Source organism: Parasteatoda tepidariorum, chromosome 2 (genome assembly GCF_043381705.1).
Source record: "Parasteatoda tepidariorum isolate YZ-2023 chromosome 2, CAS_Ptep_4.0, whole genome shotgun sequence".
NCBI classification, from domain to species: Eukaryota; Metazoa; Arthropoda; class Arachnida; order Araneae; family Theridiidae; genus Parasteatoda; species Parasteatoda tepidariorum.
The window spans coordinates 58,986,744-59,001,393 of record NC_092205.1 but is presented as its reverse complement, the minus strand read 5'-3'; the positions used below and the strand labels follow the sequence as shown (position 1 = coordinate 59,001,393).

The window sequence follows — 14,650 nt, the reverse complement described above, 5'->3', positions numbered from 1 at the left end:
TATAATAATAGATTAGTACACAATTGTATGTCAACACATTATTTATTACCTTAAACTGTCTGGAATTTATTATTAAAGGGTTGCGCTTGCGTAAAATTTACTATCGTGGAAATTCAGCTTTTTTGCCTTTTGGCTAATCTCATCCCTGTTTCAAAGAAGGGGGGAAAGGTTGTGTTTTCTTTTCTTCAATGACTGTGGCTAGTCATCAGAATAGATTGCCTGTCATCTTTCAACCTGAAGATAGTTTTCTGATTTCTTTGGTTACAAAAGTGTGAAACGCAAACAATTTTTTTTCTCACAGATTTATTATTTCTTTGTTTTTATCATGTTTCTATTTTCACTTGCTGTTGAATGATTAGTGAATCGTTTTCAATCTTTACTATTTATCGGGGCACGTTCTAATGCCCCAATAATTTACCTTGAAATAGTTGAGACTACTTTTTATCTTTAGATCACATTGAAAGAAAGAAATAACTTATCATTAATTTATTTTATTAGTGAGCGTTTTATTATAGTTTTCTTTCTGTGTACTGATTTACCAGTTTTATGCTTGACTTAGTATCAAATTGTCCGTTTTATTTAAAAAATGTTTTGAAGTACTACTAAATCAAAGATCTGTCCGGACCAAATTTACTACCGTTTAGCGATACCTTCACAAATTCAATTTTAGGCAAAACGGTAGTTTCACTAATTCAACTTTAGGAAAAACTAGTTTCACAAAATACTTTTTCGTGAATTTTTTTTTTTTGTCGCTTAAGAAACGATAAATCTATATTTTTACCATGTTTTTGTGTCGGTTTTTTAACATAATTTTTCATTTTTCACAAATTATGTCAAAATTTTCACAAAATAAGTACCTTTCAGAAAAACCTAGACAGATCCCTGTAAATTATCTCTAGATGGCCATCTGTTGGCCACATATTAAAAATTATTTACTTTTTATTTTAGGAAGTTGATCTTAAAAATGGTTCATGATACTGAACTTCTCATTGATGCTCCTTTTCCTAACTCATTATTATTTTAATGTATTATAAAATTCACATTGAATAAATGATTTTATGTTTTATTGTTTTAACTTGTATTTTTTAAGTTTTGTTAATTTAATAAAGTTTAATATTTTTTATAGCCTAATAATCCTGAAAATGTTGGAACTGCTTCCACAGCAAACTCCTCCACAGAAAATGATTCTAGTCTAAGTGGCTCTAAATCTGAAGAAACTAGTGGAGAAAACAGGACTCCAAACACTAAAAATACCGTAAAGACTTGTGGTGATGAAGTTAAATGTCAAAATGACAGTGACAGTATTATCTCTGTTCAAACAGCTGATACTTTACCTAAAGGTGAGGTTAGTGCCGATTCTATTAATAGGACTAAGCCAGTAAGTGAATGTGCTGATGGCATACATTGTGGTACGGATGATGAAGCCGAAGAAACGCCAGCATCCAAGTCTAAAAAAGTCTGTGACGATGGTATTCATTGTGGAACAGATGATGAAGCAGATGATGTATCCAATAAAAAAGTGTGTGAAGATGGTATTCACTGTGGTACTGATGATGAATCAGATGCAGTAGATCACAAATCAAAAAAAGTGTGTGATGATGGTATACATTGTGGGACTGATGATGAAACGGAAGATGCACAAGTTAAAGTTAAAAAAGTTTGTGATGATGGCATTCATTGCGGTACTGATGATGAAGATGAGCAACCTCAAGGTAAGTCTCGTAAAGTGTGTGATGATGGTATCCATTGTGGCACTGATGATGAAAGTGAACAAACTCCAACCAAGACTCGTAAAGCTTGTGATGATGGTATTCATTGTGGTACAGATGAAGAAGATAATGGTGAAAAACTTGATACTTCTGAATCTACTGAAACATCAACTAAAGACAATACTAATCAAAATGATACTCCCGGTGAAAATAGTGAAAATATTTCTGTTGCTAAATCACAGAATAGTGAAGATAAAAGTAAGTAGATTAATGTAATAATATTTTTCATTTTGTTTTTTTAACTTGAATTAATTATCTTATGATTACTTTTTTTATATGTTTTTCTTATTGCTTTGATAACTATTTCTGGCAACTTTCAGAATTAACCGATAAAAATATTTTAAATATGTATCCGCGCGCCTTTTATATGAGACATTTCATTTTTATAGGAGGACCTACAAAGTAATGAGCGTTTCTTAAGTTAATTTTTTTTCTTCTCATTCACACAGGTTTCATAAACGTATCACTTATGCAGGCAGTAAATCATAAATTTTTTCACGAAGTTATTTTTTAAAAAAAAATTTTTTTTTTTTTGCATCAATATTTTTTTTATTTTGCTACTTACTACCCCAGAAGCAGACAGTGCCTAAACCAGTGCCTGCGATAATAATTCATAGTCATTAACAAAATTTTACACTTCAAAAGTGATTGAAAAAGTAACAAATCAAGAATATTTGCCTTGGTTTAAAAAATAATGTAGAGTATCTGTGTATGATCCTGTATTTTAATAAATGAAAATATAGTATTTTAACGTAAAGCTGACTTTTTTTCGCTGTGAAATGCTTGCAGAACATTTGTATAAATTAATAAGTCCTGTTGCAGAACATTTGAAAATATTCTGCGTCTGGGCTTACTACTGATTTCAAATTGAGTTGAGAGCAGAGCCGGATTATACCTCTCGTAGGCCCTAGGCACAGCCGTTTATGGGCCCTCCCCTTCTTCCCCCACTCCTCCCCTCTTTTCAAAATATATGCTAAAATTCTCTTCGTATGGAAACGTATTACGCCATTTTAGATGTATTAATTTCAGAAATGACTAAAAGGCGTAAGGCTTACAGTGATTTGTACGATAATTTCGGTTTTCTTGTTCACAAAAATTTGTCAGAATCTGAGATTAAACTAAAAGCACAAAATTTGGTGAAAATTTACTCATCCGATTTAGAGGAAAACTTTGTAGATGAATTTTTACTATTTTCAAATTTGTATGAACATAAATCTGCACAAGAAATGTTGAAGGCTCAAATTAAAGATAAACTTGTGAATACTTTTCCTAACGTTCACATTGCATTAAGAATATATTTGTCGATTCTTGGATCAAATGCAGAAGGAGAAAGATCTTTCTCCAGATTAAAATTGATAAAAAATTATTTGCGTTCAACAATGAATCAAGATCGTTTGGCATCGCTCGCACTTATGTCTATTGAATACGACATTTTGCGTAGTTTGGAATTCGACAGCATAATACAAGATTTCGTTGAATCCAAAAATCGCAAAAAAGTAATATATTAGATCATAAGATTCTGCAAAATAATTTATTACTGAAAAATATTATATTTTTATTTGTATCTTCATAATTTTGTGCAAAAGACACTTGTTGTTTTTAAAGCTAAATTATTTCGACAACAAATTTTTTTCTCCCAAGTTTTTCGTATGCCCTAGACACGTGCCTAGTGTGCCTATAGGTTAATCCGGCCCTGGTTGAGAGGTATTATTCTTAAATCATAGGAAGATAGCTTTTAAAAGCAAACATTCGTAATAATGTAATTTGTTAAATCGCAATTTTATTACTGTCTTTCGACTTTCACAACATAAAATTGCCTATTATATTTATATTTGAAAGTAATATTTTGGTGATATTAAAAATTGCTTCACCCAAGTATCAGAAATCCACAACCTCAATAAGCTCTAATTATGGCATTCTATTGTAAATACAATGTGTTCTGTCAATTAGTATAGCTGCATGTACAGTGTGCAAAGAAAAAAGGACAAGCAACTCTGACTAGTTTTTGATCTACTGATCAGATTGTTACATACTAGAACTTTATCTTGAAGGGGTGACCTCAAATATCATAATTAATAAGTGCAGACGATATTTTATGTTATGAAATCAGACACAAAAACGTGCTTTCTCTTAATAAATATGCCTTCTTTTTTTCCCGTCATATATGGATTTCTGCCTCCCAAAATATGGGGGTAGCTGCAATCTGGAAAAAATGGTCCCCAGGAGAGCAGTTGAACGTATGGACCCCTTATGGTAATTTTTCTTTTTGTATGTTTCGCTAATTTTTTTAGCAAATTGAAAAAAAAATGGCACACTATTATAAAATTTGCATAATATAAAGATATTATCATGTAATAAAAGTTATTGATGATTATTTATTATTTTATTATTTATTACTTAATGTAAGAAAATTAAATAGTAAGGTATATAAATTTTTACATCTTTTTAAAGATTTGCAGATCTTTTTATACTTTTTTGGCAAAAAAAAAAAAATTATATATTCCGCAAAATTGATTGAATAGTTCCAATGAACATGCATTTGAAATTTGATTTCTCAGAAACTATTGGATTGATTTTGTTCAAATTTTATATAAAAGTATTTGAAATTACATTCTTTAAAAAAGCATGTGCAAAAATGTTTCAATTTGCTTGAAAAGCTCTCGAAATGTGCAAAAATAAAATTAACATGTAGGTGTCCAAAACTTTCGTCTGCTCTCTTGAACTAATTATTTGGACCATATTTTTTGGATTACGGCTACCTTTTATATTTTGAAGGTCTGAAATCCGAATCTGTAGAAAAGAAAAAAGTGTGTTAATTCAGAGTAATAAAATATTGTCTCCACTAACTAATTAGTATATTTGATGTTGCCCTCTCAACCATTTAAGAGTGAATCTTTGTATGTGAAAATGTGATTATTTGATCAAAAATTCATCTTTTAATTTTTTTCCTGCACTGTACAATTATCTGTCTAGGTTTACAGGTTTGTTTTTGGACTCTAATAGCTAATATAAGAATGACTTTTTTCTGTTAACCCTTTAACGGGCCCTTTATTTCTAGTAAATGTAAATTAAATTATTTTTGGAATTGAAATTGTTTTAAGAACAGTAATTGATATATATAAAAAAAAACTCATTAGATAAAAATGCCATTTTTTTTTGGTGGTAAAAAATATACTTAACATGACCTATTAGAAACTTACTGACTTTTATTTTTCTTTATTTATAAAATAAATTCCTTAAATGCTACAAACTTCAAAAGGAATTATATATTTTATAACTTTTATACGTTTTTAAAAAGTGACAAATGGTTACCAAATTTATTCAAACTCACTTCAGGAAAGCTGAAGTTATTGAAAAATGGAAACCTAAATTAAAAGTGGTAAAACGTGGTGGTAAGTATACTTACCACGGCCTTCTAAAGGGTTAATGATGTCTTATTTATAAATTCATGTCTAGAATCCTATTTATCATACTAAATTAACTCAATATTTCTAACTTTTTTTTATCCTTTAAAGTAATTAATCTAATACTTTAAAATTTTCTTAGCTTCAGGCATCTAAACTTTGTAAATTTAACAATTTTCATCTTTTATTGTGAACTTGAGAAAAGGATGTTTTTGAATGTATGAAAATATCAGTCTTATTTCCAAATGACTGAAGAATAGTTTTTTCCAAACACTTCTTATAATTAAATAATGTTCTAGTAATGTACCACAACATAATGTGAAGTTATTTTGTAGGCGTACCAATTTTGTTAATATCTGCAGTAAGAAGAGAATTTAAATTGTATTTAAAGTGTTTTGTATTATATTATAAAATTCCTTTTAATTGATGTTTTCCAATAATTGTAAAAAAGTGGAAGAAATAGGTTTCTACCACTGTAGTAAATAACTTTCTACCTTGTTACCCTAATTTGTGAAATAGATAACTTCTTCAATGTTTTATTTATTTGTATATTTGAACCATAATTTTACTTTTTGTCTTTTATACTCTGTAATCTTTTGTATTTTCAACTATGTACTTCACTGATATTGATTTATGCCTATTGTAACTGTTGCTCAATAGGACACTACTGGTTCATTTATAAATTATGCCTTTTTTTTCCCTTTCAAAATGTAATTATACTTTTTTTCAATTTATGAAGAGTTTTTTTTTTCTTGATTTACTGTATATCTCAGTGTACAGGGTTGCCACAGGCGACTAAAATGCAACTATTTTTGGCGTGAAGCGACTGTAGCAACTTTTTTTGCCTAAAAAGGCTAAAAAAAAAAAAAAGCAACTATTTTCAGGAAAAGGAGACTATTGGGAAACTTTTCTAAACTCCTATCAATTTTTTTTTTAAAGCATAAATTGGGTGGAAAATCTGCGTCCCATGAGATAGTTTCTGAACACACTGAACTTTTTTTTTTTCTTAAAAAATAAAAAATTTTGAATTGCAAATTTGAGTCTTCACTTTTTAATNTTGAAATGCAAATTTGAGTCATCACTTTTTAATGCACTCAGTTTGCACAGATTCCAATCTAAGTCTATTTTGTTTCTCGATCGCCTTTTCTACTGTTATTGCTACAAAATTCTGCATGATTTTGAAAAACCCAATTTTGAATACAATATAGGGATGCATGAATTTCGAATTTGAATAATCACTTTTCATATATATATATATATAACAAAATTTTAGTCATATTTTTGTTCTTATTTAGGCAACTTCATGTTTTAGGCTACTAAAAGCAACTATTTTGTTCATTTTTTTCTGTGGCAACCCTGAGTGTATTATCTAACTTGCTATTTTGATAACAAGGTAGCGAATATCTAGTATGTTGGGTATGTAAGTTGACTGCTGAAAAGCTGATATTTTATATTTAAGCAGAGGAAGTATAATCCATTGCAGAGTGGGGTCCGTATAACGCCACAGCTATAATTTTTGAATCCGACACAGATTATCTGGATTTTTTAAAATTTGCAGCTTTGTGTTTTCATTTTGTTATATTTTTTGAAATACTCGTGAATAAATTGTAACATTTCTTTTTCTTATTTTTCCTTTTTTTTTTCTAAAAGCAATTTAAAGTAGTTTTTCTAAACAAGCCTTCCGATGTAAAGAAGATAAGATAGATGATAGAAAATATAAAATTAATTGCATATAACATTTTCAGTTTTTGAAAACAATAAATGCAGAATTATTTTATTTGCACCTACTTCATTGTTTGTAATGCATCAATATTTTTTCATGATCAATGACGGTTAGACTTAATTACCAGTATAATTTTTTTTAATTCCTTCTAGGTTTGACTTAAAGTTAACATTTCAGTCATTCTTAACTTTATTTAATGACATTTATCTTTATAATTTATATTTAACTATTCAGGTGTCACCAGTTCTCAACCAACATCCCATATCACACCTCTTACACTGGAACAGCCTGGAGCTGAACCTCCTGCTCAAATGTTGTCAGATGATCCTCCAGTTCAAATAGATGAACAGTCTACTGAAGCTGCAAACAACAATGCTCTATCAAAGCTTGTGTCAGGCAGGCGTATGTATTTTATTACAAATATCTTTACTTTTTCTTGCTATAAAAAGCTTTAACAATTTTTTTTTGTTACAATTATTTATTACATTTATAAAAGTATGAATAAAAAAGGAGAAAAGTAATTTTTAATACCATTATTAATTTAGGAATGTGTTGTGTATTTTACATTTGTAAATTACTCTCTTGCATTTTGTATTTCTGACTGTTATTTTGTAGTAAGGCTAAGGCAAACTGTTTAATGATGTATAAAAAAAAATTTTACACTTGCTGTTGCAGCCATTTCAACTTTATGTAATTAATTATAAATTAGATTTGTGATATTGTTGAGAAGTATCTTAATTTGAAATATTATTTTGTGACCTTATCATTTATGCTTTTAAAGATTAAATTTTTGAAAACTATTATATTTTAGATTCATTAACAACACTTGCTACTGCAGCCATTTCAACTGCAAGTCCTACTTCTCTTATAATAAAAAGAGATTGTTCCAATGGAATTGCCAATTCTAATACTGAAGAAGGATTTGATTCAGCTCTGAAGTTGGATCTTACAAGTATAAAACAAGTAGGTGAATTTTTTAAATGAAATTACATAGGGTATACATGTTTTGAGATTTAATTGTGAGGAAACTTATATAGTCCTACCTCCCCCAAGAAAAAAAACTATTTTTCCATTAGTTAAGTCAGGAAAGCATTGGTTTCACAATTTTATTCACTCAGCATTGCACTATCTTTAAAAAACTATGAATTTTTCCTGGTCTAACCTTAAATGGTAACTAATTTGTGCAGTGACAAGCTGCTTTGGTTAAGCTTATGAGTAACAAAATCGTAAAGTCCAGGTGCTCTTGGACTTGATTATTTGACCACACATAATCCGTTTGTAATGCTGTTTGCCTAAGTTTTTTAGCTTGTGAATCAAAACCCCGCATTAAAAGTTGTGCTAATTGATATTTTATATATTCCCAGTTAGAAAAACTGCAAAGTAATTGTCTTAGATTTTATTTTGCTTGTTAAATAGTTGTTTTTTTATTTATTTATTTTTTTTAATCTGCTTGGTTTATTTTTTTTATCTACTTTAATTTTCTTAAAAATTTTTGGATTGTTTATTGAATCTATATGTTTTATTGTAGGAACCAACTACACCGATCAAATCTGAAATATATCGTCATCAAGATGCTCAATGGTACGATGTTGGCATTTACAAGGACAGTTGTGCTCTAGTCACGCAGTTCTATGTACCTGATAATGAAGATAAGAAAAGTGTAAGTGAAAAGTGTGAATATATATTATATAGCTATTAAAAATTATAAATATTGGTATAATCTTAAAGCCTGAAGTTTACCTATTTGTTAGATTTTTTTAAATTTTTTTTTTAGTAATTTAACTCAATGTTTATGCTGTGATGGGTATAAAAAGAAAAGTTTCATGCTCTTATATGATGATATTGGCTCATTGAGTTATTGAGTATCTTGTTTAAATTTGCATTACTAATGAATTGGATAATATATTGGATATGTCCTTTTGTCATAATATTTAAGGTATTTTTTCATTTAGTTTTAAAAATGTTGTGTAGGATGTTTTTTATCTATAAAAAAGAAAATAAGATTGGAATTTTTATTTAAATTGACAAATACATAGGTTTCTAGGCTTTATTTTGGCTTACAAATGACTAATTTTTACCTGAAACAATGATAAATCCTTTCATCAAGAAAAAACTTTATATTTGTTACTCATATTATGCACTCTTACAGTCATTTGAACCACTGCCAGATTTGTCAAATATGAAACAACAAGATTTGGAACCTGGCACAGCTTATAAATTTAGAGTTGCTGCTGTCAATACATGTGGTAGAGGACCCTGGAGTGAAGTGTCTGCATTTAAAACATGTTTGCCTGGTTACCCTGGAGCTCCATCTGCCATCAAAATCAGCAAAGTAAATAATTATATATTTTTTCTTTCATAAATTCATCTGCCTCTTCTACGTCTGTAAAAAGTGTTTAAATTTCCTAGGACTATGGCATCAGAATTCCTTATATTAGAAATAGCAAAATGGTCTTAACCTAATTTGTTCATCTGACTGCAGTTGATCAAAATTCTGCATAAGAATGAACTGAAAAATAGCTATAATAATTCATTTTTATTAAATGATTATGAAACACTTGGTTGTTAAAATTGCCAACCATAATATTTAGCATTTGCAGCACAATATTTATAATATTAGAATATAATGTTACTGAATAATTAAAAATACTATTTCTACTCTGAAAATTTGCACACATGTTGATAAATTTTATGATATGGGTAGCTTAACTTTTTGCCTTGTTTGTTTACTGTCTTTATTTTTTCATGTAATAAGAATGTTCAGTCATATTTTCATATTATGGATAAATATATTTCGTATTCCTCTTCAGAGTCTTGATGGAGCTCATCTGTCATGGGAAGCCCCTCAAACAACCTCAGGAGAAATAACCGAATATTCTGTGTACTTGGCCATGAGGTCAGCCACTACAGGTGGTCAGGGTGAAGGCAAACAGACTGTACAATCCAACACATCTCAGTTAGCATTTGTTCGTGTATACTGTGGCCCAGAGCCCTCTTGTACTGTCAACAGTCAGAACTTAAACTCGGCACACATTGATATGACTACTAAAGCAGCTATAATCTTCAGAATAGCTGCTCGAAATGAAAAAGGTTATGGTCCTGCCACTCAAGTGAGGTGGCTTCAAGGTAATTCAAATTACTATAATTGTTCACTTATGTGTGATAATTGTCAATTCTCTAAAATTAGAGATATTAGCTCTATCTTAAAACTCTAAAAATGAAAATTTTTTGATTATAACTTAAGGTAATCTGCATTATTTAATTTTTGAAAACATCTATCGGGCCATGACAGCTGACGTATTATATGATATGGCAATTCGCAACTTGTTATTATTAGATATATATGATTGAAAAGTTTCTGTTATGGTATTTAGTGAATGTAAAATATTAAATGCAAAAAAGGGTTTCTTTCCTTGCATGCTTATACCTACAAAAGATTTGAATAATTCGTTTCTATAGTGACTGTCTTACTACAATGTGTCGACCATCTTGAATTCATCTTGTGGACAGGCTATTGTCCATCTTACCATAGTTCTAAGCATTCTGCTTCTGTGCAATATATGTAATTAGCTTTAGTGTGACATAAGCTTTACTGTAATGCAGAAACCTCACACTATACATTTGACAGAAAGAAGGAAGAGGGTGAATGCACAATTTATTGCAAACTTAATAAAATGAAATCACATGTAATATAACTAAAACAATGCTATACAAGTATGTTAGGACTGTTTCGTTAAGATAACATATTTATTGATGCTCACACATACATATACTTATATAATTTTTTTCAAATATGTTTTCAAGAGATGGCTAGTTGTTTTCAATCTTTAATTGCTACTGTTATTCAAGTCTCCTAATCTGAACTGAAAATTGTATGTCTTAAATTTTCATGTATTCATCAATATTTTTTCCTAATTTAATCTGGAGTTCTGAGAAGTAGAAACAATTTAATTGATATTTTTTGTAGTATTAAAAAAAACTCCTAAATATGCTTTTTAGCAAGAAACTTCTGTTGCATTTTAGTTTGATGTATGTGGGGTCTGTCTAGGTTTTTCTGAGAGATACCTATTTTGTGAAAATTTAGACATAATTTGTGAAAAATTATATTTAAAAATCTACGCAAAAATATGGATTTATTGTTTCTTAAGGGATACAAAAATAAAATTTTAAGAAAAAGTTCCTAAAATTGAATTTGTGAAGGTATTGCTAAACTGTAGTAAATTCGGCCTGGGCAGACCCCTGTGTATACATAAATAATTTTATTCTTTTGCTTGCCTGTATGCAGTCTGTTTTTATTTTTTGTGTTTTGAACCTTTCCTGATAATTTTTTCCCTTAAAGAGTGAAAAATGAACATGTGCCTCAAAATTTTCCGTCATGCATTTCACCGATTATATATGAACTAATAAAATAAAATTGTAAATATTTATTGATAACAAATGAGATCAGATGCTGACAAGCTGGATTTTTTTTAAACCTAAGTATCTTACTATCACAGTTTAAATAACTATAATTAATAATATAAAGTATTAAATTTCATACTTGGACTCCTTTAAACAAAATTATTATTAATTTGCTGTTGCAATGTTGCTTCTTTGTTTTCTTTTAATACTACATACATAATTACAATAATGTACTATTAGATATCCATTTATTAATTTTTTAAAGAAAGAAATAGATGTTTTCACAAAAATAAAAATGTATTTCTGTTTTTGCAAAAATTTTGTTTATTTAATTTTGTATTTAATTTAAATTTAAATTTTTTTCAGATAACTCAGCTACCAACAATACCAAAACTGCCACTAAGCGAACAACTGAGTAAGTCATTCATTGTGTTTTCTCTTTGAGTATTTTATATACAGCAAGCAATAACAGAATAATAAATTATATGTTATTCATTTTAAAGAACTACAGAAATTTTTAATAAAGTTCCATTTGACCATTAAATACTTATATCTACACCCCTCCAAAAAAAATTTATCAATAATTATAGTTTTTTTTCCATCTCAATTTTGTTTATCTGTTCTTAATCTCTTTTTAATAAAAATCTAATTTTGTAAATGATAAATTTTTTCGAAAAAAAAAATAGTATTATATATTTTTTGAAGACTGGTTTACTTTTTTTTAAAAGTAATATCAAAAACTCCAAAATGATATATATTAACAATGAATGTTACATTTTTTATTGAGTAAATGACATAACAATTAAAAGTATTGAAATATTAAAATTTAGGAATTAAACATCAACACAACAATGAAAGGAAATCATTAGGAATATAATTTCAAAATTAGCATATATTAAAGGAAATACTCTTTAAATTATTAAAATATAGATAAGTGATAATGCTTATGCAATCTTTGAAAGTGTGGAAGATCTGAAGTGTATTTGATGAAATTTTAATTTTCTGAAGCAAAAATTGTTTGTAAAATCAACAGATTGACAAGTTTTACTCTTGTTAATGTATAATGTACCTGTGTTTAATAATAGTTTCTGTAAATTTTTGCCAACTGTAAAATACCCTCTTTGGTAATGTATTTTAGTTTAAATAAAGCTACTCAAAAGTATTTTCAGATGTAACATTTTGTTCTTTAAAAATTTTTCTAGAAAGGCAGCAAACTATAGAATGGAAGATAAACTTTTTTTAGAGTCAGATATCAAGTCTTGAGTTGTCCTTGCGATTGATATTTACATAAGGAAAATAATGCTCAAAATATGTCTGTGATAGAAGCCCAAAGATTGCAGCCTTCATCTTATATAATAATCGATACTATCTCGTTATTTATTCTATAATATTTCAATCAATTAGAAAATTTGCTTCAATCGAAATTTAACTTTTTCTTTTTTTTTTTTAAGTGAAAATAGTTATTGCGCATGTTCAAAATTGTAAAAAGAACAATACTATAAAAATTATAGCTAAATAAAATTTTTGGAACAAATTTATCTGCGAATGTTGTTTTTATGTGCTTATTGTATGACTATTTTTCATTATAGGAAAAGCAACAGTGTATCAAAGAAAATGAAATTAGAAGATTCGTGAATATGAGAGATTTTTTATCATTTTGCTGAAACTGAGAATTGTATATTTTGTTTTTCATGAAATTGTTCATGCATACTGTAAATTCTTGTTCGTTCGTTTCCTTACATCATTTCCATCGTGCATATTGTAATAAAGTATTCCATTTTTCCCTCTCTTATTCAAGTACACATTCTTTGGAGATGGAGAAACATTTGAAGTTTCATTTTTTAATCAAGTGTGATGATGTTTCAGTTGAAGTACTAATTGATTGCACCTATTCAATATTTTTTAACTAATGTGTCTTTAAGGGAAAACCAAACTTTAAGAGTGTGAGATACTTTTTATCAAATTGTTACAAAATTCTATTTATTGTTGTTGAAACAATAAGCATTTGAAGCGTGTGATGCTTCTCTGTTTGAATATTCCTACATAAATTGAATTGTAGAGATATTTAATTCATTTTTAAGCCTATTTGTAACTTTTAGTATTACACAAAGTTAAACTGTATGTATTATAATCTATTAACATTGTTGCAAATTTTATTGATGAAGTAAGCAACTTATTGTAAATAAATTTTTGTTTTTGTCTATTAGATTGCTTTTTTTTTTGCGTAGAAAAAAAATTACGGCCTGTCTGTATGCATGTTCGGCTTTGTGCTTTCAGAAACTATTGTAATATAATCATAGTCCGCTAACGGCATCACAACCCCCAAATCAAAGAACTGCATTACTGATTATTTTTTTATATCCAGTTCGCATCTCCAGATGATCATTTGTCAATATATGACTTGAAGAGTAGGGAAATTCTTATGTAAATATTTCTATAAATACTCAAATGATAGATCATTATTGTTACCTTTTTGATGACTTGATTTTAAAAATAAGTTCATATTCCTGGGACTTTGTTGGTCCTCAATTGTTTTAGATCAATTTGCAAGGATTCAATTTTGTATATTGAACTTAACTATGCTTAAATTGTGTTTTCAGCTTGTTTGCTGTTATAAATTGTATCTTGCTTTATGTATATCAAATAAAGATGAATTTTAGATCTGTTTTTATATGTGTAGTCTTGTTTTAAGTATGAATTAAGGGGTTTCCCGAAGATTTTTATTTTGCACCATTTGTGCTATTAAAAGTCAAGACATCTGACAGTTAGTGGTTATTTGAAATGAAGTGGTGAACAAAATAACTATGCAATTTGAATCATTCCCTTGTCGTATAATTTCTTAATTATGTAATTAGACTGTGCTGTCCAGATCATACCACCTTTTTCTAGTAATATTTATGCTAACAAGCCCATAATCACCTTAATAGGTCATATTAGGTTTATGTATAATAGAATTTCAAATAATTAACTAATTTTACACTAACCCTACTTGATATAAACGAGATCTTCAGAATATAGTATGCAGAATCTACCTTAATCAATAATCCATTTTCAGAATACATGAATTTAAAAAACTAAAACACCAAATTCAAACAAGATTGCTTTTAATTAAATTGCCATTATTGAAGATTAACTTTATTTTGATCTATTTATATATGTAAAAATGAAGGTCTGTCTGTGTGTGTCCTTTATAGACTCTTAAACCATTCTACCAGAAGCGGTGAAATTTGGGATGCAGATAGTTCAAAGCACGAGGAAGGTCACATTAATACGTTCTACAATGCACAAAAACAAGTAATTTTTTTATTAGTGTTAGCCATTGTTTTAAATTTAAATATAGACTGTTCAACAAG

General features: G+C 28.4%; 1 protein-coding gene across 1 annotated transcript in view; it reads left to right on the top strand.

Moving 5' to 3' along the window:
* Nucleotides 1-13,964, top strand: part of LOC107438051 (Host cell factor) — a gene marked incomplete in the record, with an annotated part of 35,930 nt that extends 21,966 nt beyond the window's left edge. Inside the window, 8 exon segments of the mRNA XM_043039620.2 lie at nucleotides 1,127-1,967; nucleotides 7,131-7,298; nucleotides 7,708-7,859; nucleotides 8,425-8,556; nucleotides 9,046-9,228; nucleotides 9,707-10,022; nucleotides 11,664-11,712; nucleotides 12,887-13,964. Coding sequence (XP_042895554.1) covers nucleotides 1,127-1,967; nucleotides 7,131-7,298; nucleotides 7,708-7,859; nucleotides 8,425-8,556; nucleotides 9,046-9,228; nucleotides 9,707-10,022; nucleotides 11,664-11,712; nucleotides 12,887-12,932 — 1,887 coding nt within the window.
* Between the last annotated feature and the right edge of the window lie 686 nt (nucleotides 13,965-14,650).